Raw genomic sequence first — 25480 nt, forward strand, 5'->3', positions numbered from 1 at the left:
CAGAGTGGATGATAAGGGAGTTTAGTTGTTTGGTTTTTTGTTTGTTTGTTTTTTCACTATTCAAACTCATTTTAGTTGTCAGTAAATTAAATCAATTTTCCCCAAACAGCCACTGTTTTGCCTGTGACAGTAACTGGCAGGTGATCTCTCTTCCCTGGACCATCAAGCTTCTCCATCCTTTTTTCTCCCTCGCACTGCTGAGAAGGGAGATTGAGAGAGGTGCCTGGGGGTTTGCACCAGGCAACCAGTCTGTGACCCCAATACAGATACTAATAGCATTTTGCTTCAATTTATGCTTGTAAAGTCACTTGCCTTTTTTCCATATATTCCTGGCACTCCTTGATCTCCTTTAGGACCTCTTTCTCCCTAGACAAAATGTATGTGAGCAAGTTAATTTTTAAAAAATAGAAGCACTTACATAAAGATATATTTATATATAGGAAGTATACATGTATAGCAGACACAGAGAAGGCAAAGAGCTCCATGTGATGGAAAAAACATGCCCAAGATTTAAATGCAAATCCTGAATTTGCCCAGCTTTCCTAGAGGACTAGGCCAGAATATCCAACACTGATGGTGAGAAAACCCACAGGCTTAAGGCTTCTACTTCCTATAGAAAGCACCGTGACTCTCATTGCTTCAATATAGGCAGGAACCTACATGAAAATTATTGTGTCCTTGAAAAGGGCTGGACTTTTCTGAAGATTTCTTCTTATCTGAAGAATTAAAAACATAACTTTGGAAAAACTAAGAGGTAAATTCAGTTGAGTACTAATATAGATGAGCAAAAAATATTGGGAAAATTGTTTTGGGGAACATGAACTACACTCACTGTGATAGATCAGAACTGTTCTTCAAAATGCTGTCACTCAAGCAGAATAAGAATATAATATAATTGTTTTTCTTTAAACATTATTTGTGATGAAGAATCCTCTAAGTAGTAGTAAAATCAAATTAATATAAAATCCCATAGAGCAAAACAGAAATTAAGTAACACGTGGTTTCTATTGTTTGATATCTATATAAGGAAGTCCCATGGCATGTATCTTCCCTAAATATCACCTTCACATCTATTCATTTTGAGCAATTGGTCAAATGCTCTGAAATAGTATTGTACATAGACTTGTTTACCCTTTAAATTAAACTACAAGGCAAGCTGAAACACAGGAATATTATAACAAGAAATATTTAATTTCAACCTTTGGTGCTGGCATCCCATGTAATCCAGGAAAACCGGGTAATCCACTGTCACCCTGAAACAGCAAACATATTTTAAATTCCTGCATCAAAATAGTGGCAATATACTACAACAATATTTATATTCTTGTGATCAACAAATAGTGGAAAGATGTAATATATCACTGTATCTACTTCCTAACATTGGTATGATGACTGATAAGAGTTTTCGTACCTTTAAACAAAATTCATTACATAAAAGAAAAACCTTAATCACTAGACTTTAGACTAAATTTATGGTAATCTTTTAGTAAGTCTTATGGAGGTTCAAAAGCAGCAATTTATGACCTTAAGAAATTTCCTACCAGCTTAATCTGGATAAGTAAAGTATTAAAAAATAAGATATTAAGTACTTGCTCCAAAAAAGAAACTAAATTAAACCAAAAAACAGTTATAAAACAACTTTGGCGATTTGACAAACGAGTTCTCATTTCAGAGGGAGAAAGAATTCACTTAGGTAAAAGCAGTTGGCAATTGAAAAGACAAGGCAGAGCACCAGGTTTTTTTACTGTTCTCAGAGGTGTCAGGTATTAGGAATTCCAAACTTTTTCTGTTGGTACTGAGGATATTTAACTGACAATTTGTCTGCAAGTTCCCTTAAGCAATAACAACAAAATCCTAAATTACAGCTTGTCACTACTTGACTTGAAACAATAAAACTAATTCTAGTTGCTTGGCTTAGTAGACTACTTCATATGAGGAAACAGCTAATCACAAAATCATTTTTGGACAACCAGAATGTTTTCTTTCTGTTAATACCTACTTTTATATTGAACAACATATTTCAATTTTTAATATATTTCAATCAGATAGAAGGAATAGTAAATTATGCTTAGAAAGTTATTTTATATAATATTTCAAATCCTAAGACAAGGGTTAAACCAGGACAACATGTCTCAGTGCTGTTTATCAAAGCCATTCATGCCTAAGCAGATTTGGAAAGGTCTGTCATATATTTGCAGTAGGCAGGAACATGACCACAGGAATGACAGCTTGTGGGTTAATGTTATCACAATATCTCTCAACAAATAAATATTAAAAGCAGACAATGGAATGGAGTTCAAAAATCAGCAAAGGTTGTAAAATTAACACTTCATATATCCATTGCTTCTCAATGAAAAAGAGCGGAGTCTTGATTTCTACTCAGAAGTGGTGGTTCAATTATTGGATAAACTAAAACATTTGGAAATGAAAACAGTTTTAAATTAGCTACTAGAGAATCTTTTCAAGTAATGGAACGAAATAAAGAGATGAAAATTTGGGCAGAATTTCTAGGAAAAAAAAAATCTAATGGCAAGACCTATTTTACAATGGAAATGTTCTCTAAAACAGTGGTGGAAGCCCTGTTTCTTGGCACATTTTAAACAAGGCTAGACTGAACAATAGGAAATATTCTCTGTCACAACCTTGCACTGCAAGGCAATTAGAGTTTTTCAGTACTGACTGATTGATTACATTAACTTCTAAAATCAATGAGATTGAGATGAATGAAGCACAGAACACATAAGCAATTTTTCAGCTCTAACCATGTATTTGAGAATTCTGCTGAACAGTAACGAATTTAAGGACCTACTTACTGGGAACTTTACAAAGAAATTCTAAGATCTGTTGGGAAAACAAGTGCTTGTTTTACAGAAAGAGCTTTGACGTTTTAATGAGTCAAAACCAAAATAATTGTCATCACAATCAGCTAAGAACTTTTCTACGCATAGGGCAGAAATGTGAGAGAAAGCTATGGCCAATGGGCAGTTTATTCACTGTGTATACAGAAGATCCAGTCAAGTTTATCCTGATTACCAGGAAACAGTTACATGTAAGCTTCCCCATTTGTCTGTATCTCCAAGCTACTGGCTACACATCAGCTAGAATTTTCCACAAAAAGTTTTGGGTTCAATTAATCAGTGTTTTCTGATAGAAAGTGCCATCCAGGAATTCCTGCCTAAGTCATCTGGATTCTCACTTAAACAGAAAAAGGGTGAAAAGAGTTAAAAAGAAAACACTGTGACAGATGTCTGTATTGTGCTTCCAGGTACCCATAATTAGATACATTTTCTATATGTTATTCAGTGAAATAAAGTTTCTACTGGCAGTGCTAAAGCTTATATAGACTTTATTAAATAAAGACAGACAGATTCAGAATTTAGATTTAGGATTCTTAGTCCTTTCTTATTATGCTTTTAGCAAACAATTCTCACAGAACACTCATGTGAAAATACTATTACCTGTACAGCCAAAAATTATAAAAGGTAAGAGTAAAAACTTTTTATCTATTATTCTTGTTTGGGTTCTCTTACCTTTGCCCCATCTTTTCCTGGTTCTCCCTTGACACCTGGCAAGCCACGAGGTCCCTAAATTGAGAAAGAAATTAACATGATCTCAAATGCTAACACAATCTGATACAGAATTAGACACAGAAATGTGACACAACATGGGCCAGAGACCAATGTGTCAGCAGCCTGATTCCAGCATTTTGGTGACTGGACACAAAGCAGAACTAAGCATAATGTGTACCCAGCATGGATGAACACGGTGCACTATCATCATCCATGACTGAGGAACACTGAAACCATTTTTTGTTCTAACCAAGGACCACCCCAGGAAAAAAAAAGAATGTCACACAGCTGTACCAGCCTGTTCAAAATCACAACCTGTCAACATGAGAGCTCAGAGATGTCCCCTTCAGTAGCCCATCAGACAATCTCCACATATGCCATTTCTCAGGCTTGCTCTTGGCGCCAGCAGACTCTCAGATATTTAATCCCACAAATGAGTAAATCCCTGACTATTATTCAGACTGGATCATGCCACAAGTGAAATACAGCACCGGTTTCCAACAACTGTCTTAGCAAGGACTACTAAATAAATACAACAAAGAAAAAGAATTCTCCTCCATCAGTCTGGGCTTTATGTGAAAACTTGTTTTGGCTGTGTGAATGACGGGTAATCCATCACTATGACAAGACTTCAGATCACTGCTACTGATTCACAGAAAAATTGAAGAAACTACTGTTTGGCTTATGGATCAGGATAAAAATATCTAAGCTGCAGCTGAGTCCATCTTCTAGAGGCTTTACCTAGCACTGCTTAGATTTGCAGTCTAATAGCCTATCTACAAACGTCAAAGCCAAGTGAATTTCAAAGCAATTCACCCATGGAGGGTCCCTGATTTCATGACACCTCTGGAGCCCTCTTCATTCCCCACACCTCAACTCTCAATGACAAACTGATACTGAGAGAGACTTAGCAGGATTTGTCTCAGATATTCAAATTCTGGAAACTAAATAGAAACTTACTTGAATCCCTGGAGTTCCTGGGACACCTGGAGTTCCTGCTGATCCCTGGTATCCCTAAGGAAAAGAACCAAGACTTGTCACTTTTCTAAAGCAATATATACAAATTTCCAAACACCTATTTAAAAAAATCCTTCTGTTTACTAGAGAACTTTTGTCATGAGCCTATAATTTTAGGTCACAGATTTTAGCAACTGCTATCACAATCATACATTTGGGATTTAGATTTCAGCTTTCAAAAGCTTTCATATCTGCAGCTGAAGTTCTCAGCCTCTAGACTGTAGCTAAAACCAGTTATTTTAGAATTGTTACACAAAAACATAACAAACATATTGTTTTATTTTCCACTGAAAACAAGAAGAAATTAATCCACATATGTAGACATTTTTCCTCTCTCTCCTAAGAAAAATAGCTGAAACATGCCAAGACTTTTAAAGGCTTTTATCCAGTTACAGAAATAAGTTTAACAAACAAGGTATGTTCCAATACATTATGCAGCTAGTTTTATAATATCACTACATAACAAAAAATTCCATTCTTGATACTAAGCACTTAGCTACGAACTTGAAGGTATATAACAGTCTCTACAAATAAAATAAAATAATTTGAATGACTGGGACTACAGGGAAATACTGGGAAATACTAAATAATTCATGAGTTACAAAGAGAATTTCAGGAATGCTTTACCAGAAATCAACATAGGCAGAACAAGAGAATCTTTACAGAAACCAAAATATGTATCTATGTTTTGGTAGATTTGATTCAATTAGTACAGAAAAGATAGCAGTTTTCATGCAAAATTAACAAGGGATTTAAAGAATCCTTGAAGAGAGGCATGTTACTGAATAATAAGAAATTTACATAGCTCATTTAAAAATGTCCTTGCAGTGGAAATAGAGCTTCCAAGAGGATTTTTTCAAGAAAACATATAAAACAAGATGAGAAATTGTTCTATAATACTCTGAGGCTGTCTGACATTTAAACAGGCAAAACTAAATTTAATAAATCCCATTAAATGGGCTATCCAATTTCAAATACCCAGAATTTGATCCTGATTTGAACTGAGAGAAGTAATAATCCTATTTCCAAATGGGTTTCAAGGTGATTTCCACACTAGTAAAAAGGAGCTAATAGAACCTTTTCAGTACAAGGGAGGCAATTTGTTTGTCTCATTTCTTCTTTATATCAGTCAGAGCTTCCTAAGAATAATAAACAGACTTAAAATGATTTGCTGTGTTAGATACAAGAGAGTCCTTGCTGTGCCCTCTTCCCAAAAGACGTTTGAGCAGTTGCCCGATGAGCCAGCTGGTAATGTTTAATATAGAAGTAAACAGAATTCTAGGTCTCTGTCATACATGGATCCTTTATCAAGCATTTTACTTTACTTTTAGTGCTCAAGGCAGTTCTGGCAAAATCAGCTTTAACTGTGCATGGTATAGAATCTCCAGAGGGCTTATAGGTCTCGTGGGTAGCTGAAAAAATTCACCAAATCAAAAAATACCTCTAAAATTTTATCCATTTTTTTCTTCTTAAAAAATTGATACAACTTTCTGCAGGATATATTCTATAGAAATGAAACTTAATTTCATAACTTAGACCACTGCAATGCAATTTCCCTTCTTCCTCTAACTGAGCAAGGGAAGAAGTAGAAGAGGGCAATTTCCTGGCTGAACTGAATTTCAAAATCACAAGATGAATGGAGGACAGCAGAAGAAAACTGCATATTTAGCTCAGGGCTAAGTATAGTATTGTGATTTCAATACAAATCAACACATTGTCAATGTGTTCGTTTAATGGAAAGCTGGAAGAGCTTTCAAAAGGAAATTCGCAGAAAGTCACAAAAATTAGAATCACTATCTGGTACAAATAACAGGAATTGTTGCACAAGTTAAAAACCACCTTCTATAATTAACAAAAAAAAATTCATTAAAAATAGTATATATTTGTATCACTACTCCTTTTGCAGTATGGATCATCAATCTACATGCTAATGCCTAAAAATGTTTTGCACTAAAGTCAGATCAAATCCTCTTTCCCTAATCACAAAGCCCTCAGTAGGAGTACCTGCGTGACATACGTACACATCTGCAAGAACAGCAGTGCCATAGCTGCTGTTTCATGTAAAAGGGACAGAAGTGAAAAATCCCTTTTCAATTGATGCATTCAAGACTGTAGGTTCTCGTTCAAATAGAGTGAACACGCTAGATCTGCCACCAAAAATAATATTTTTTATCTGAGCTTGGTCTTCTCTTCTCAGGGTTATGATTCCCTGAGATTCTCCTTGGGGTTGCTGTTCCCCCCCCCCCTCAAGGTAATAAGGTTTCCCCCAAGGTTGCTGTTCCCTGGGAGTTTCCTCAGGGTTGCTGTTCCCAGAGGTAATAAGGTTTTCAGTCTTCTCTTCGCCCTAGGTGTTTCACACCGAAGCCAGAGACGACAAGTTGAGTCCAGCAGTTTGTGTTATCAAGGCTGTTTATTCTTAATTATCTCTCAGTTCTTGTCCAGCTTTGCAAGGCATCCCCAGCAGAGCAGGACACGCGGCTGGACTGGGGCAGATCAGAGAGCCCCGCACCTTATGTACGGTCCCCTTGACCCAACCACTGTCCGAGACGTATTTTTTATTTACAAAATTTTACCAATACCTACTACCTATGCTAACATGTCAGTTCTACTCTAAACCAATCTCTAAAACCCAACTCAGCACAAGATGGGGGACGAGAGCAAGAACAAGGAGGACAGGGGCCACTCCCCAATTCCTCCATCTTGTCTCTTCAGCCCCATATACTAAGAATCCTAATTTCTATATTTATATTCTATAATAAACCAGCTACTACTTATTTTTAAAATTTTAGGGTTTGTGATTCTTCCTGCATGTGAGTGTTCACTCCCATGGACAGGAATCAGAGTCAGTGTCCTCCTGGGATCTGTGTGGGTCTAACTGAACCCCCTGTACAGATCCCAGACCCCCCTGTCCGGTCTCCCAACCCTTCTGGGTGGCCAGAGGGATATCCTGGACTCCAACATTCTCTCATGAAGTTTTCTGAAGACACACAAATAGCATGAGAAGTATTACAGTTAACTCTGAATTTGATATTCAGTTTAGAATTCAGTTGCCTAAATATAGGCAGCTCCTAAAATCTGAGACTCCTAAGACACCGACCCAGTGTTAGAAGACAGTGGCACAAAATATTTGGGTGGCATTAACTGTCTTTCAGTGTGGGCAAGACAAAACACTTTACAACATAAAAATCCCATACCTTTTGTGATATATTAGTTAAACACCTATTGACTATTATGAGAATTTAAATGCCCTGTGTCTCTGTACCCATTTAAATACTAAATGTATGTCTTCAAGTGAATCCCACTTATTATGTTTCATCAATGTTGTCAGTCAGCACTACTCCGCAGCACTTCATAGTCTTATTTTTTATTTTACGTCATTTCATCTGAAATCAGGGTTACACAAAATTTACCTCTCAGTTTACTGTTGTGAGAACAGTACTGATCATTTTCTAGTGCCTGAAAATCCTTAAAAGGAAAGTGATAAACAGCTAGACATTGAGATTAGTTTTGTCCCAGATTGCTGGGTATTTAAAAAAATCACAGATTAAATGAAACTCTGAGATTTTTAAAGAAAATGGCAATAATTTGCAAATAATTCTAAAGAAAAAGACTGAACACACTTCCTAGGTCAAAGAACTTACGTAATAGCCACAAAAACTTAGCAATATTGTTATCGTCCTTACTGGTAAACGAAACTTAAGTTTGCCTGTAAGGCAAAAATTGAGCAAGAAAGACATATGACAAGTATTAATTCCAAGGAACTCTGGGTGCAATAGCAGAGGAAACCTCAGAAGTATATCTTCAACGCATTTCCACACCTAAAGGACAAAAGTTCAGCATTCGTAGGCATGTTCCATCTAATAAAATAAAAATTAAATAATATAAATTTAAAAATAAAAATAAAATTTAAAAATAAAAAAATTAAAAATAAAAATAAATTATGTATAGATAAGGCAATGAATACTGCACTTCACACTCCTATAATGAAGAGCTTTTGGAGTCAATGAACAATATCAACAACAAAGGCATGAACACAGGACTGCTTGGGAAAGACAAGAGAGAAGTAAGCAAGCTCATTTTAGCTAGGAAGAAACCAGGGATCAAAAGCAATGGTCTGAAGATATTCAGAGACTGTAAACAGTAAGCAAGAAGAACTATTTAGGGTGATGTAACTAAGCATAATGAAATTCAATTGCAAAAGGAAAATTTAACTTAGCATGTGGAAAACACCCTGAAAGGTCTGCAGACCTCTTGTGGCAGTTTCTTGCAGAAAATCTTTAAAGCACAACTATCTAAAGCATTACAAGCCAAGTCTTCAAACTCTTTTCATAAAATACATTACATCTTAAAGAACTTGTTGTAACTATGTGGACATGTATCCATGTTTATTATTTCTGCATTTTATTACACTTTCCTCCATTTGCTACTCCATAATCTGCCATGCCTTTATAATTCAGAACCCCCAGCAGAATATTTTACTTAAATATGACGTTCTCAAATAGCAGAGAGGCAAAAAGATCCATCAAGTTCATTAAATAAAAGGTTGTATATCCAGCTTTAAAAGTTCCCAAGCTTCAGCCTATTGGACATAGGATGATGTACCAAGGGAGTCTAACTTCCTGCTCTGTTAACTGTTCCTGTTAACTGTTCACATGTTCATCCTTATCACATCTTCTGCCTTTGGCAGCTGCTGCAAGTAGTGATGTGGTCTTTTGTCTGAACTCTACAGCTGTCTCTGCAGCACAAGTCAGCATCAGGCATCACTCTGACTCCAGACTTGTATGTCTCAGGGAAGGCATTACGTGACTGCATCAGAAGAGAGCACAGAGATTTCCTCTAACAATAACAAGGCCACAGTGTTACTGAGGAATGTGTATTTTCCTGGAATTGAGACCAGCATTTCACAGCTGAATTATCAACTCTGTCTATGAAAGTTTTCTGAGAAAAGTAGCTGCAGAGTTTATAACAACTTAAATCCCAGGCAAGCCATCCAGTAGCACAGGGAATTTCATGTACATGTGAAGCCATTATCCATTTTTATTCCAAAAGTATTGTTGAAATAGCTCATCGTTGCTATTTGGCCTTCAGTTGGTCACCAAATATTAAACTCTAGGTAATACAGATGCAATAGTGCTCTATAACCTTTTAAAATATATATTGGAATGATCCAAAATTACTAATCATGGGAGGCTTTTGATACCTTATGAACTCCATATCTGCTTGTATCAGTAAAGTCAGTCTCACCAGGTTTTTTTTTTGTAAACTGCTTATTTTTTCTCATTTTTTATTTTATTTTCTTGTACATACTGTAAAGACAAGGCAAATTGTTCCAAAATTTCATGAGTGAAACTAGATGGAATACTCAAAAATTGTCCAGATTTGCCAGCTGCATGGTTCATAGTTCAAAATTGACAAATGGGTGGATTCCTTAAATTTCTGTCAGCAGATTGATAAACTATCACCTCTATTAACCAGAAGTGATCACAGCACAGATTCTGGTAATTTATTTTTCCCCTTAAACTGGGTTTTTCCCCAGTACATACAAATCATCCTTTGGAATAAAAAATGGCCTTGTGACCACACAATTAGGCTGCTGAGTGCTTCCAGGGCCAGCAATCACTCCAGCTCCTTCTTTCAGATTAATAGTGTTCATGAAAATGAGTTCAATTTGAGATTTAAATATTGGTTCTTATCCTCACACTTGTTTATCCGTGCTTTTCTCTTGACTAGACAGTTTAATAATTTCATGTTCTAAATCATATTTTTTAATGGAAAAAAATGTATTTTCATTACTTTTGCTTTTCACTTTTAGGCTTTTTTACAGTTCCTTTAATTGATCTTTTCTGTATGTATCAGAATATAAACAGAGGTGGCAAGCAAAGGGAAAAAACAAAGATTACTCTAAACAAAACTAATAAAAATAACATCTAAGAAATGACTGAAAATAAGTCATGTTTATGTTCACTTCCCCAAATATTAGAATAAACAATTTTACTGGATAACACCGGGTAAACAATTATGTGCTGGTAAGACAGAAGATATTATTAGGAATTGTTTTCAATTTTTCTAGACTAAAACTAACATTAAGTATTAGAACAATCTAGCCAGCTCACAAACAACAAACTAAATTTTATTAGGTGTTTTACTCTAAAATCAGTTTCATATAGTAATATAAATGCATGCCTAAAACCTTTTTCAGAGGAAGAAAAATTTTGTTGACCAGTTGTAGTGTTCCAAGAAAATTAATAACAGATAGGGAAACTGGAAAGACTTTAGAGAAGAACATAAAAATGTGTTTGGGAAAAGAAAAGACTGACTTTGCAGGAAAAGCTTTTCATGCAAAAGCCATTTGATTAAACAAGACCAACTACACAACTACCTGTAAGCCCATGGTGCTCTCAGAATTAAGAACTTGTTTCTCAGATTTCCCCAGGACATAAAACTAAAAACATTCAGATAAGCGAAGTTTCCCCAAACAAAAAAACTCAACCACAGCACAGAAAATGTGCTAGTCTTACCAGCAAATACAAAAGTAAAATAGAAAGAAAAAGAGAGAGGAATCTGTTTTCCTGTACAGTGGATCTAAAGGGTCTCTCACCATTCACAACTAAAAGGTTGCCTGGAATGCACCCAACAATCTACTCTAAGGAAAAATAATGTACTGGCCAAAGGTGCAGATGATGTAATTGGTTTGCAATTATGTCCTTACAAAGGACAAGTGCAAAAACTACAACTGATATTTCAGAAACATTCATCAGTCAAAAAAGTTATAGCATTTAGCTGCAAGCTTTTCAAAGAATTTAAATTCTTCAGCAAAGTGATATAATTTTTCCTGTAGTGGAGCTTTTTGATTCTCATTCAGAGATACTCTGGTAATGTTTTTTATGTTCAGAGAATGCCTGTCTTGGGTTATGTAACCAAAAACAAATGTGTATTCTATTTCATCTGTAGAAAGCAGTTGGGAGATGGTTTCTTTTTTTTTCTTTCTCTCTTGTACCTCCAGGAGGGAGGAGGGTGGATGTCTTCTGATAACAGACCAGCTGTTAAAACCAGGTGGGACAGTGTTTCTTAGCTCCTTTATCAACCTCGTCCACCCCTCTGGGGATATCTTCTGTTAATGGGCCATTAAGGCTCACCAGTGACATGACACATTACACCATCCCATTGCGAGATGCACCACCCAGTGGGGAGGAGCCAACCATTCCCTACCCAGATAAAATGGGGACACAGAGACCCCAGATCATCCTCTTTTCCACTGGATTCTCAGAGGAATACTGGACTCATCTCACTGCCACTGACCGTGTTTACAGGATCATCTCAACTCCAACAGAACCACATCTGTCACTCCAGGAGCACTTATTTGGACTTATTTGCTTCCAACACCCTGGCAACAGGGTGTCAGGTCATATTCCTGACTCCGTCAGGGTTTTCTAAGACTTTTGTTTGTTTCCCTGCTTGTTGGGTTTTTTTATTATTACTGCATTTGCATTTTTAATATTCCTAGTAAAGAACTGTTATTACTATTCCCATATTTTTGCCTGAAAGCTCCTAATTGCAAAATGATAATAATTTGGAGGGAGGGGGGTTTTACATTCTCCATTCCAAGGGAAACTCCAGTTTTCCCTGATACCTGTCTTCCCAAACCTAGATAATGCCCATCTATACACATTATGACTCACTCATGGGAAAAAGAAGCCACAACTGCCACATTACAAAATTACAGTAGGTCTACAGTATCAATTTATTTCTCCTTCATTATTCACGCTGTTACAAATTCCAGTGCTTATACAAGTAAAGAAGGGAAGAAAAACAGCCTTGAAATGGTAACCTATTCATTAAAGTATGAAAGAGGCATAACAAATTGTTTCTAAAACAATACTGCTGTAGCTGATTGGATGCTTAAGAAATGAAGTCTTAATCTATTTGTTAGAAGACAGAAGAGAAACTGGCATTCTCCTGCCAATATCCAGTCCATTTGACCTTCATTGAAGCTTACATGATATCTCTTTACTTTTCAAAATATCAGACTTACCTGGATTAAAGGCAGCTCTGTGATGCTTATCAGTGCTGCAAATCTTTTTCCAGAAATCAGCATGGTCAGAGTGTGAGGGACACCTTCCCCCATACATGTCTGTGTTAAGACAGCTTGTAAACCATTTATAGGAGATCAGAACTGCTCTTCATAAGCTTAAGTACCCCCAATTATCAATTGTAAAGTTATTCTGATTAAATACACTTCCCCATCTTAGAATACTTTAAAACCTGTATTTTCAGGATTGTCTAAAATCAAAATGCAGTATTTTAAAGCACTGATAGTTTCAACTCAGATTGTCTTCTCTAACTGGATCAAAAAACTCTTGAATTTAATAGCCATCAAAAGCTATTTAAGAGCAAAAGTACAAAACCATTTTATATCACACGGAAAATGAGGATACTTTCTTGTTAGACTGGTGAAAAATTCATATGAACACTGCTCATCTGAACCATCAGGATTATTGTGCTCGGGTTTCAATATAACAAGTCCCATATTGTAAAACAGGGAAATAGTCAATATATAGAAACTATTTTATTTTTTGTTTTCAGCATCTATTTCCTTCCTGTTAAACTAACTCTGCTTATAAATGGAATCACCACAGTTAAATGAACCAGTCTGGAACTAAAAAAATCTATATTTTTTAAATTTTACATGTATATCTACATATTTTGATGGACTACTTGAGGTAGCCCACAAAGAAATTCTATGAACCAAGGAGCAAGCCCTAAAAAGAACAGATAGGATTTTAGGCGACGCAAGGTGCTTTCTAGTGAACAAACTCTTAAGGACTAAAGACTGAAGGTGATAACATAACTGCTGCAAAGTAATGCCAAGACCAACAGGAGCACTCATAGCCTGTTCTCTGCTTCATAACAGTATCCAACTGTAATATTTATAGTATTATACCTTGAAACAAAAATAATATGATTGACATTCATACAACAATTACATGCAGATAGTGCTTAAATGATATTCAGAGTTTCAAAAAATGGAGACAAAATCATCTAAATTTCAAAAACCTGGTATGAGTGTTCCATGTTTTTTCTCCTGTTAGTTTTACATTTACAATATATGACTAAGTTTTTAGTACTCACAGGCTTACCATCTGGACCAGGCAGACCAGGATAACCATGATTCCCAGGCTGCCCAGGGTCACCCTATGGAGAAGCAACATGTGAACACACAAAATATATAAGCATTTTAAAATTGTAAGTATTTTAAAATTAGCACAAAATAACCTTAACCCTAACACATTCCACAGAACAGTCTCTACAAGTCCAGAGATCTACTACTGAGGAGCAATTCCTACAATGAAAAATAACTGATTTGAGGAGGGGGGGATATTCTCCCCAACTCCTTGTGGAGTGCTGGACAAAGAGAGTCCATACTTGGTTACAGCGTAAGTTTGACCCATCAGCTTAAAAGTTTTCTAGTCTTTTAGCACTTTAATGAACAGAAACACTTTTTATCAAATAGATGAAACAATCTTTAATAAAACTTCATTAATGAAGTAGTTCTTTCCTGAAGAAATCTCTCATTTGCTTTAGCTGAGCCTAATTCTTAAGACCAAAGCACTAAAAAGGTAAGAGCCAGGACTAAAACCTGCAAAATAATTAATTCCTCTCCACATACCAATTGCCATAAAAGAAGATATTTTTTAGATTTCTTCTTAAAAGTCCTTTGCAATTATTTTGATAACCACTGTTACAGATTAAAGTAAAAGAAAAATTTCTTGCCAAGGCTTGCTGTTTATGGTGAGAAAGCAGGAACTTACCATGCTACTCAATATATTCTCTAGAGCATTGACTTTCTCTGTTTATTTTACTAAAAATTTTATACTAAAACTTAATGCTAAAAAAATCTTTTTTTTTTTTACTTGAACTCAGCAAAATCCAGTAAGACTTGATCTCTAAACCATTTTACTTCTGCAGGGGTATTAAGCAGGTACTTATTTCTTCAGGCTGAACCATCAAAAGACCTGTGAGTCAGTTACAACTCCAGAATTGTTATAAATAGGGAGGACATTAGAAGGGAAACAGGACACTAACTTTCAATGTGACTATGAAAAACATCATTTCACATACAAACCACAGACGTGTGATGCTGAACAAAGTGGAAGAGACTATAGAATAATGTCCTTTTTGAAAAGCGTAACAGTCACCATTTGCTAAATTAGTAATAAGTTACCCAGAAATATTGCTGTCCAAATTAAGAACTCCAGATGTGGGATTTGAGCAAAATTAAATTTGCTTTCAAATATACTATTTAACTGTGAAATTTTGTGCTTTTAACTTGAAAAGCTTAAAATATCAGTTATTTGTATTTTGAAATCACTTTGATTCAATTCAAATTATTGTACTCCATTAATATCACCAACACAGAAATTAAGTGTAAATTCATATGGTTCTAGAGTCCAGTATTCAAAAGTTAATAAATACTATAACTTAGATAAGCTATTTAACACTAAATCGGTTTTTAAATTTCTGCAGCCGTTTGTGTGAGGCACCATCTTGTCACCTCTATTATTCAACTATCCCCAAACAAATATTACAGTGCATGGTAGTTGAGAAAAATTGCACATAATGCAACAGGTATAGGTCATCCGAGTTCTGAAATTCCATATTACTTCATACTTTAGAGGAATTGGTCTTCCATTCTTTTAAAATTATAAATATTTCATTCTCTCTCCCACTTTTTTTCTCTAATATAGTAAAAAGAGAATAAAAAAAGGTAAAAGACTACAGAAATTCTATTACATGAAACAATAACAATGATCTCTGTGTTGCACATTTCAATTCCCTGATCAGAAACCTTTTCCACTGTATCAAGAAGCCCTTTGATTTGAGGTAGCTAGAGCAGACTGTAACCTCTTTTATGATGACAGCAGAGAAGGTTTTTATCCATTTGCTTAATGAAACACAAATGATTTGGGGTTTTCTTGTCTGCATTTATAAATAATTTTGTAAACACTGCTTAGCACAGTTGTTGAGAAAGGTACTAAAGCAAATACTGGGGATTTGAGTTTGCCAAGTAAGACTTCTGCAACTCAAGTCTACTTATTTTAGTTCTTCATCAGCACAGAAAGGAAGTCATCAGCACAGCTAATGTGCAACTCTCCCAGTAAGCATCTAGTTCATTCTTTTACAAAGAAGGAAGGAACCCCCCTCTCCATTAAAAGACGTTTGTTAGAAAATCATTTCATCCTCAATTAACAGTTCTACATCGTTTGCTGAAGAGTAGCAGGGAAACACAGCTGACACATTCAACAAGACAGAACAGAGACTTACTTTGGGGCCTGGAGGTCCTTGCTTTCCTGGTGGGCATATGCAGGGGGCAGGTGTTGAGCCTACATCACTGGGACCATTCATGCACTACCAAGAGTGAAAACAGCCATCAGCACACACACCAAGGCAGCCAACAAACTTACTGAACACTATGTGAGGCTGACTTTCCTTAGGCTGCCTTTCACTTAGGTCTTGGCATTCACTCTCTTGTTCAGCTGGAAGTTCTGCTTATCTGAATATTGCCCTCCAACTACTTTTCATGCACAAAATAATTTTATTCAGAATAAAAATAAAAAAACTTAAGTACCAATATTGGGCTGATACCTGTAACTTTGTTTTGTTTACAGCTTGATAATTTTTTATCTTGCAACATGAAAGACACTTCTCTTACCTAATCTATATTCGTAATTTAAAGTGTAATCAATTCTCAAATATATCAATTTAATTAAAAATGTGTAAAATTATGTAAAATATCATATGTATAGCATAATGATCCCAACCATTGGCATGCTATCATGTGCAGCGAGCCTGTAAAGGAAATAAACCCCAAGTCTCATACCTCCTAGGCATGTGTTCCCACTATGAAGTTACTGGAGGGGAGGCAGGACACAGCTGCTACCACTGACTCCTGGAGGTCACTAGTCCTGGTCCCAAGTGTGCCCATCCTACAAAGAGCATTAGGTGACCTCCTCCAAACCATGCTCCCTGCAGTACTAAATACTAAACCTTGGCAAAACCACATAACCCTCTAGAATTTCTTTTCTTGTGGTATTTACTTCTCACCACTAAGCCCCACATGAAATTTCAGTGCTTTACTCAGGCAGGCAAGGGGAGAGCTACTAAATCCAATCTATTATAGGTACATCTGTGCTAAATCTCTGTGTTGGAGTTAGAGTCAGTAAAGTCTTTTTCACCCATCAACCCTAACCCAGCAAGTTCTTAGACCTATGGAAAGGCAAAAATTTAAGAATCCAAGCAAAAAAAGTGGTTTTTTTGTATTTATTATCTAAAAATCTCCACCGCATTTTACTCATATTTTCTAGAATAATGACACCTTTTAAGACATTTATTGAATGGAATTTTTTCTCAGGTTCAAATGATTGATGAAAACACAAACCCATGCTTCCTTTGCAATGGTACAGGTTGGGAGTTACAGGTAAGGTTAGGGAAGTTGTCATTAAGTCTTCAGATAAGCTCCTGTTCAGGGAGTGCCCATTAGCACAATGCAGGTAACAGCTACCTGACCATGCATATCCCCCATCCCCCTGCAAACAGCAGCAGATGAATTGAACTGGGGGAAAACATCAGACCATTTGTTCTAATGAACATGTGTTTTTTCAAAAATATCATTTTTTATTTGTCTGCTGACTACAGTTCAAGCAAGGGAAGTCCAGCACTCTTAAGCTCAGCAAATCTCTGTCCCCTTTTGAAAACAAAGTGTATATTACCTAGAATAATAAGAAGCTTATAAAAAGTCCAATACTACCTTAAACTGAGTTTGAGTAGTTTAGGATCAAGCCTACCTCTCCATTCTGAAACAAAAGAAACACATTTTAAGAGTACAATAATATTTCTAAAAAGAAAATACATTCATTTGGAAACAATATCAAAACCAATCATAACTTTTGAGATGTAACTGTCAAGAAATGATTAATTCAAATTTTTAAACTTTCTGAGACTTACGTGCAGCTGCTGACAATGCAATATGAAATTAATTTAGTTAATTGTGTTTAAGGGTCTGTCAATGGGCGTTAGCAGCAGCAATTTTTAAAAGATAATGACAGAATTAATACTAAACCATGTGAGTATTTACACACCAAATGTTTAGATTTCAGTCAAACCTTTTACTAGAAGTAATTTCTCATCAAAAATATCCTCTGCTTGTTCATTCATGTCAGAGGATGTACCAAAATATTTCTGAAATCTCTGCTCTCTGCCTGAATCCTGTATCTGGGAAAACACAGAGCAGCACAGAGGCAAGGCTGGCTTTTTTTTGCTTTCCTGTGACTGCATTAGACTCTGCTATCAATTGATTTTTGTTCCAGTATCTGCAACACTACAGAGCAATCCAACCTCAAATACTTCAGAGTAACAACCATGAAACTGTCTGTCTTAATAATTTAGTAGCCACCATTAGCTGCACGGTCCACAGGAGCATTCTAATGCACATAGCCACTGCAGATTTCATACATGCTCTGTAGACACAGAGCTATCTCTGTATTCAATTTTCAGCTTAAGCAACCCCTTGAGAAAGTTTTCATTTTCCACGGATCATAGAAGGAGCATAAAATTACTATGCAGCTAGGTAGCTCTGGGAAGGGGGATTAATTTGGGCTGTAATTAGTACATGAAGCCTCTGCTTATTTCAGGAACTCTGACAGAATACAACCACAAACCACATATTCCTCCTTGAAGACCATCCAACATTTTTATTTTCTGAAGGAGTCCAGAATCACATGGGCAAAGTCCAAATTTAATTTACAAAAACAGACAGGGAAACTAAAATGGCAAAAAGCAATCTTTTGGCTTCAATTCCTTGATAAATTGCAGAGAACATAAGATATGAAAGGCTTTTCAGTGTTTGCTTTCTTTATGCAAGATGTTTTCATTTGATTGCTTTTCATATCCTACTTTTAATTTGTAAAGAGCAAAAAGATATGTGGTGCATCTAAATAGCCATTTACTTTATTTTCTTCAAGACTCAAAGCCAATTTTACAAAGGTGTTCCTGGACCTGCTAGTTCTTGACACAGAGTCAGAGGTCAGAACAGTTAATAACCCATTCACCTATTTGCTTCTTGACTGAAAGCTGAAAAAGCCCTGATAAGGATGCATTAGACACACCAGCCCCAAAGAAAAAGAAGAAAAAACAGACTAGTTGGCAGTATGTACCAGTCTGACAAGAAAGAAAATCTGGATGCTGGAGATTCAATGGTTCTATTGTCAAACCAGCAAAATGATACTAAATCAAATCACAACATGTGGAATGTGGGTCTACATAGTAAGATACTGGCAGCTGATAATCCTTAGCCTAATTTATTTTAGCCACCAAACAGAGAAGAGCATTTTGAATCTGTATGTTTAAATCAATCTCTTGCTTATGCTTTGAGATAGGAACTGAATGCTTAAATCCCACCCTGCCAGTCATGATTGGTTTCCAAATCTGTTTGCATATGGTTTATATTTCAGTGCATAATTAACTATAAGAGGACCAAGAGAGGGCCAAAGGGTCCCCATAAGCTTGCTAATTATGCATGTGAATCATAAAGTCTTGATTTTATTTGTCTTATACTTAACATACTTCTTGAAATCGTGGCAACATTTCAGATTTGGGATATTTATCACAGACCTCAGCATAGATATTTCTAATGGGAGAAAGTGATTTAGAAATACAGATTTGCTGGTTATGTACCAAAATTTCACAGATTAAATGACCTGACAAGCAGCAAGGAGTATATCAGTAAAGTTCAAAAGTCATATTTAAAGAATTTTACACTGAAGAAAACTAGAAGTTTTATTATTCTATAATGCTTAAAATCTGAAATTTTAAGAGAGGATTCTGAGATTCTTCTATAGTCAGATATCAAATTTACACCATTAAATATCGTAAACTAAAACAACTTGTAAAACACCTTGTAAGAAAAAAGGCTTAAAACAGACAAAAGTCTGTGTCACTTGATATTGCACAGGTAACAAGCATGTGTTTGCACCAGCTGTATTAATATAGGGTAATTTATTTTAAAACTTCATTAAGTCAGCTTATAACAATGATCTGTAAAAAAATGCCAAGTAGTCCTCAAAAGTTCATCTATCATACTCACAAATCCTGGGATCTCACAGACTGTTTCTCGATTATTTTGCTCTGGGTCACAGTAGATTCGCAGTTTTTGTATATCAAACTGTAATTCAAAACATAAAAGACTCTTTAGAGGTCTGTGCATTCACTACAGTTAAAAATCAATTAAATATTAAGAAATATACAGAATTTTTTAGGCTATTCACAATGCTTATATATGTGCAACCAATTAAATATACTGTAACAGAATTATTTAAATAAAAATAATCAATCTAAGAATTTTTTAAAAATAACAGAAATCACCATCCATATTCCCTGGGAATTAATCCAAACACATGCAGCACAAACTACGCTGGCTGCCAATATCACTGAGGAAACAAGTTAATAGCACAGCCAAGCTCAACCTCCTTCTTTTTACCCTAACAGACCTGCAAAGATGCTCCTACACAGACCTGCTCATATCAGATGTAGGGTTAGTAAATTCTGGTGAAGCAGGTGAAGGCATCCCTAATGCTTCACAAATAAAAATTCTTTTTGAATAAAAACACTGGCATCAGGTAAACAAAACTTTTTGCCATTCATCTTTGTTTCTACATTCCAAAAAAAAATGAAACCACTGTCAGTTTTTCTAGTATAATCTGTCATGACTGCAAAGCAAGGAGAAGGAAACTTGACCAAAATTTTCCCTCTTTTACCAGCATACACTGATGGAAGGACATCATATTCAAATGTCAACCAGAGGAAGTTCCCTACTTTGAGACACTGTTTCCCAAATTCAGGCAACCACGTTGCATTAATTTTCTCCTTGGAAAAAGTGAGATCCCTTAAGCATCCATGTCACAGGATACATCTCTTGTGCTAAGTCCTCCTGACCATTTTTATTCTTTCTTAAGTATTACACCTTTGTATACTAAATTTCAGTCTACTCTATGTTAGAAGAGTAAATTCAAGAGAACAGAAGCCACCAATGCAATGTTAACTTACAACAGAATTACTGAATTATTGTAGTTTTAGCATATGCCTACCTGTACCGTTTCCTCCTTTCCAGAATACTTTCCTATTTGGGTTAGGCCACTGATGTAAATACCTAAAACAGGATGTAATGGCTTTGTTTCAATCTCTTGGCCATCTATATATAAAGTTACAAAGTCTTCTGTTACTAAGAGACGAATTTGATGCCAGGCTTCATCAAACAATGTCTAAGAAAAATGAAGAAAACAGCATTGTTTAAAACAAAATGCCTTCAATTTTAATAACCATAAAACTGCACTTCAACAATCAGACTGCTGTTAATGGTTGAGATGATAGAGGCTGCAAATAATTCTAAACTATATAGGCAAATAAAGCATTGCCTAATAATATTGTAATTGAAAATATGACAATTGATAGTAATTAATCCTTATTTCAGAATTCTTTTATAACTCACATAGATTTTTTTAGTCTATGACCTTAAACATGCTCAAACCCGTGTTTATTAAAAATATGCAGCCAGAAGCCTCTTTATCTGCAGTGGTTTAATGTCTCGAACACTTCAGGTCATCAATCATGGTGAAAAAGAATTGGTACTTGTGATAAATTGATAAGTGATAAATTATCATAAAGGTTTATTAAAGAAAAATGTTCATTAAGAGTATATTGACATTTATACTGTGTTTAGATACATAGTTTTTAGACACAGGTCTAAAAAAGCCATGAAATTATTGTCCTCCAAAACAGCAAGGCAAGCATGGAGAAACAAACAAAACAACCAAAAAAACCAAACACGAAAGTTGTGTTTTCCTGGTGAAGTTCATGGATATCTGGGACTGCATGAATGAGACTGATTTGTCTGTGCAGCTCCAAGAAATAGATAAATACAAATTGATTACTGACTTGAACCTGAATTTGCTAGCAGTTTCCTGTAAATCAAGTTTAACATAGCTTCTTAAAAAAATAAAAAAATATTTTGCCTACTAATAATTATTAAAAGGTAGAGGAAATTTGGAAAGAAAGAGCAAAAATTCTCCATCCAGTGACAGAAGAATAAAATACTTCTCCCTAGAAAAAGCTTAGTAGTTAAGACCTATTCCTTGGATAAGAGTCCTTCCTTCAATGAGGATTTATATTTAAAATTCCTTCAGCCTGATTTGGAGCAGGGATTTGAATGCAGGCCTCCACTTCCCAGAAAAGTTGAACCCACTTGGCCATGAAGTGCTCCAGCAGCAAATCTTTCCCAGTCTTTGTCTGCTGAATTAGGCCTCTCTGTTCACTTAAACAATACTACCTGTGGCAGGAAGGGCAATCTCTGGGCTGCACATATTCCTGCTACAAATACAAGAATAGGGTCATTCAATCTCCATTCCTCTGTCTCATCTGCAGCTAAGACAATCCTTCTTATAAGAGTGGAATACTTTACTAGAAACTACTGAAGAAAGATTGAAAGACGACTGTCAGATTGTACTAGAAATTGGTTTCCTCAAAGAGGGGAATAGCGGAATAATGCATACTTAAAGAAGTATTCCAGCATGACAGTAGCATACTCCTTACCTTTACATGAGGTGCAGCAAATGTAATAACTTGTGTGCCATTTATTAAACTTGTTGTAGTGAATGATAATGTTTTCTCTTCTCCATTAACAGTAACTGCTATCTGTGGTCTCTTATCTAGACTCAGGATTCTCCACAAATCCCATGTCTTTTTGACTTTAAATCTTTGAGTGGAAACAAACACATAGGATGGAGGGAGACCTTCTGGAAACACATTCCTAAATAAGGGGGAAGGGTGGAAAAAACAAGACAGTACTTGAACATTCATATAAATCTTAAAATAAGTCCTTCTCACTTAAAGAAACAAAAAAACCCTTATTGAATATAGAAGCATATTTACAAAATTCAATACCTGGTTAATTCTGAAAGGTCAACACGTGAGGTTACTTCATAAGCTTTTGCATTAGTGGTTGATATTTGAATTCTCTTTTTAACTTTTTTTTTCACACCTAATCCTACAAGAATGTCAAATCCTTTTTCATCTCGAGCTGCCACTGGAATTCTTGTCGGACAAACAGATTCTGCAAAGTAATAAATGCAAGGACAGTCCAAAATATGACTTAAAAACTTTCAAAAAAAGTAGCCTCCCACCCAACTAGGTTTTTTTTTTTCTGCCTTTCAAGAAATAAAAAGAGAACTGAGAAATGTACAACATGAGACAAGTGTTATGCAGGATCCTCAAGGACTTGAAGCAAGAATATTAAGATGTCATATTTTACTGCAATTACATTCACATACTATTTTGAATTGTCACTAATTGTAGTTAAAGGGTATTACAATATCTGGCTAATAAATACATTGAATTTCATTTCTAAAGTTGCACGGTTCCAAAATTATATAAAATTATAGATGTTAATTTCCAAGATGCACTAACAATTTGAATTCAGCATCCCTCCCAACTATAAAATCAGTTTGAAAATGGACGAAGCTTTATCTTCATTTCACTTAACTCAAAATAGACTCTGAGCTGTTTTGTCTGTTACACTGAAATCTACTTGAAGTTATTCTCACTGGAAAAATAGTGTGTGATGCATTTTCTGTGGATGAGTAAGTTAGCTACACATTATCTTGGTTAATTATCCTTACACAAAAACAGTGGACCTAAGTTGTCTCAAACAAAAAAAAAAGAAAAAGAGAGAAGACAGTGAAATTTAATACTAAAACAAACATTAGGGTAATAAATCAATGAAAAGAAAGTTTTTTGTTTTATTAAAATCATGCTAAACAGTTTACAATAAATATCACTATTCACTTCCCACTATTTCTTCAGAAAAGCCTCAGTTCATAGACAGGGAAGAGATTAGGAATACATTCCAAAAAAGGGGTGGAGAGTTCCTATCTCCATCTGGAAAAGCCATGGGCTGGAAAACTCCTGTCTCTGAGCCAGGGAATTATCAGCTCAAAGGTCTCGACTGGCTTCTTTGCATAATATGAGCAACACTGCATGACTTCCCTTTCTAACCAACCCCAGGGCAGTGAGAAGCTACCCCTTTCTGTGGGGGAAGCAGGACAAATATGCTCTAAGAAAATCCCACTAATTTTCTGCACAACTTGTCTGTCGTGGGAAAGGACGATCCATGTCACAGGTACTTGGGAGCAGCAGCAAGAAGCCACATAAAATCCCCTTAGTTTTCTTTTCCTCCCTGCAGCAAAATGACACCTGACTTTCAAATGAAAAATAAACTGTCTCTCTGTTCTACAAGACAGAACTGCAAGAACTCTGTCCACATTTTGGAAATTAAGATATCTACCTCCTGAATACTTTAAAAAAAAACAACACAACAACAACAACAACAACAAAAAAAAAAAAAAAAAACCCAAAAAAACCCACCAAGTCCAACAAAACTTTCCTTCTCATTCTTCTCAAAACACAGACTTAAGTCAACATACTTATGTTATTAAGTAAGAGTAATATGACTTTTTCCAGGTTTCTTCAAGTGAGCATTGTTCATGAAACTATTTTCTAAATTCGTTTATTGCAAAGCTGGATAATGGATATATCATGATTAATAGAGATTACAGATAATCACATACATATACACCGACAAGTATAGGGACTCCTATTAGCTAGAATATTATAAATTTGGTGTAAAATCAAAAACTAAAGGCAGAAATAGGAATACTTTATGTAAGAGGGACAATATTATGGATCAGGGTCAAAATAGCCAATACCAACCAACCAAATTAAGCATGTCTAAAATTAAACATTAACAAACTATATTTTCTTTCCCTTAGCACATTGCTGAATTACACGAAAAATTCCCAGTTAGGTAAGACCTTTCTGGGTCTTCTGGATAATCTTTTGGCAAAGACTATTTTGATAACTTGATGCTTTGAGCCGTTGTACAGCATGCAGAAATCAATGGCAAAATTAAGAGCTGACTTCCATTGGAAATGGAGTTGTATTTCCAGTCCAAAGCATCAGTCACTCAACTCTAGCCTTTTCTGAAACCTTGTTGCCTTTTAGTGTTTTTACATAGTTTTCAGATGCTTATTTTCCATCCTAAAGCATGAAAAAACTTTATGATGTTAAATCCCAGTATCTGGGACAAAGCAACTTTTCTCTGCATTCTCCAGACAAAATCCTGTGGTCTGCACTGAGTTTTCTTTCTAAATGCATTCCTGAAACACTTTTTTATTATTATTTTTGGTATAGCATATTAATAGTACAAGAACATTTGACTTTCAGAATAAATTTTAAATATCCCTTAAATATTTGGCACAGTTCTGGTTGACAGGTTCAAGAAGTCTTTTTTTCCCCCTAAAACAAACACTGAAGTCCCCAAAAGGCATACTAGAGCCCACCACTTGCAAGCCTCTTCCTAAGTGCAGTACTTGCTCCAGCAACCACCAAAACTCAGCCTCCATTGTCCAGAAAGGAGATACTGCCCCTTATATCTATGTTCACTTAAGAATGGATTTTTAAACTCCACAGAGTAAAAGCTGGCTTTTTTTTTTTTTTTGACATTTACACAAAGAGCATGAAGAAAGAATTGCAACATTTTCAGGAAGTTTCATGTGGTTGATCACAGCTAAATCATTGCTGCTCGGCCCTCATGGAGCTTCCTCTCCTTCAGTCAAAGTGAATCTTACCATCATGAGAACCAGTAAATAGATCAATAAATCAATCCATAAAATAATGCACAACTTAGCTATAAAAATGGCAGTTTATCAGTCTTGGAGTTCACCTGTTAAAGACATTGCGGTTAGAAATAAGACTGCCAAGTGGCTTTGATCTGCAAGATAAGTATCTAA

General features: G+C 35.6%; 1 protein-coding gene across 1 annotated transcript in view; it reads right to left on the reverse strand.

Moving 5' to 3' along the window:
- Positions 1–25480, reverse strand: part of COL21A1 (collagen type XXI alpha 1 chain) — a 98045-nt gene that overhangs the window by 43314 nt on the left and 29251 nt on the right. The window contains exons 5-15 of the mRNA XM_063389396.1: positions 22578–22746; positions 22227–22443; positions 20726–20899; positions 19726–19803; positions 17429–17437; positions 15909–15992; positions 13716–13778; positions 4530–4583; positions 3531–3584; positions 1200–1253; positions 313–366 (exon numbers count right to left, since the gene is read on the reverse strand). Of these exons, the coding sequence (XP_063245466.1) occupies positions 313–366; positions 1200–1253; positions 3531–3584; positions 4530–4583; positions 13716–13778; positions 15909–15992; positions 17429–17437; positions 19726–19803; positions 20726–20899; positions 22227–22443; positions 22578–22746 (1010 nt within the window). The remainder of the gene's footprint in view (positions 1–312; positions 367–1199; positions 1254–3530; positions 3585–4529; positions 4584–13715; positions 13779–15908; positions 15993–17428; positions 17438–19725; positions 19804–20725; positions 20900–22226; positions 22444–22577; positions 22747–25480) is intronic.

Source organism: Prinia subflava, chromosome 2 (genome assembly GCF_021018805.1).
Source record: "Prinia subflava isolate CZ2003 ecotype Zambia chromosome 2, Cam_Psub_1.2, whole genome shotgun sequence".
Taxonomy (NCBI): Eukaryota; Metazoa; Chordata; class Aves; order Passeriformes; family Cisticolidae; genus Prinia; species Prinia subflava.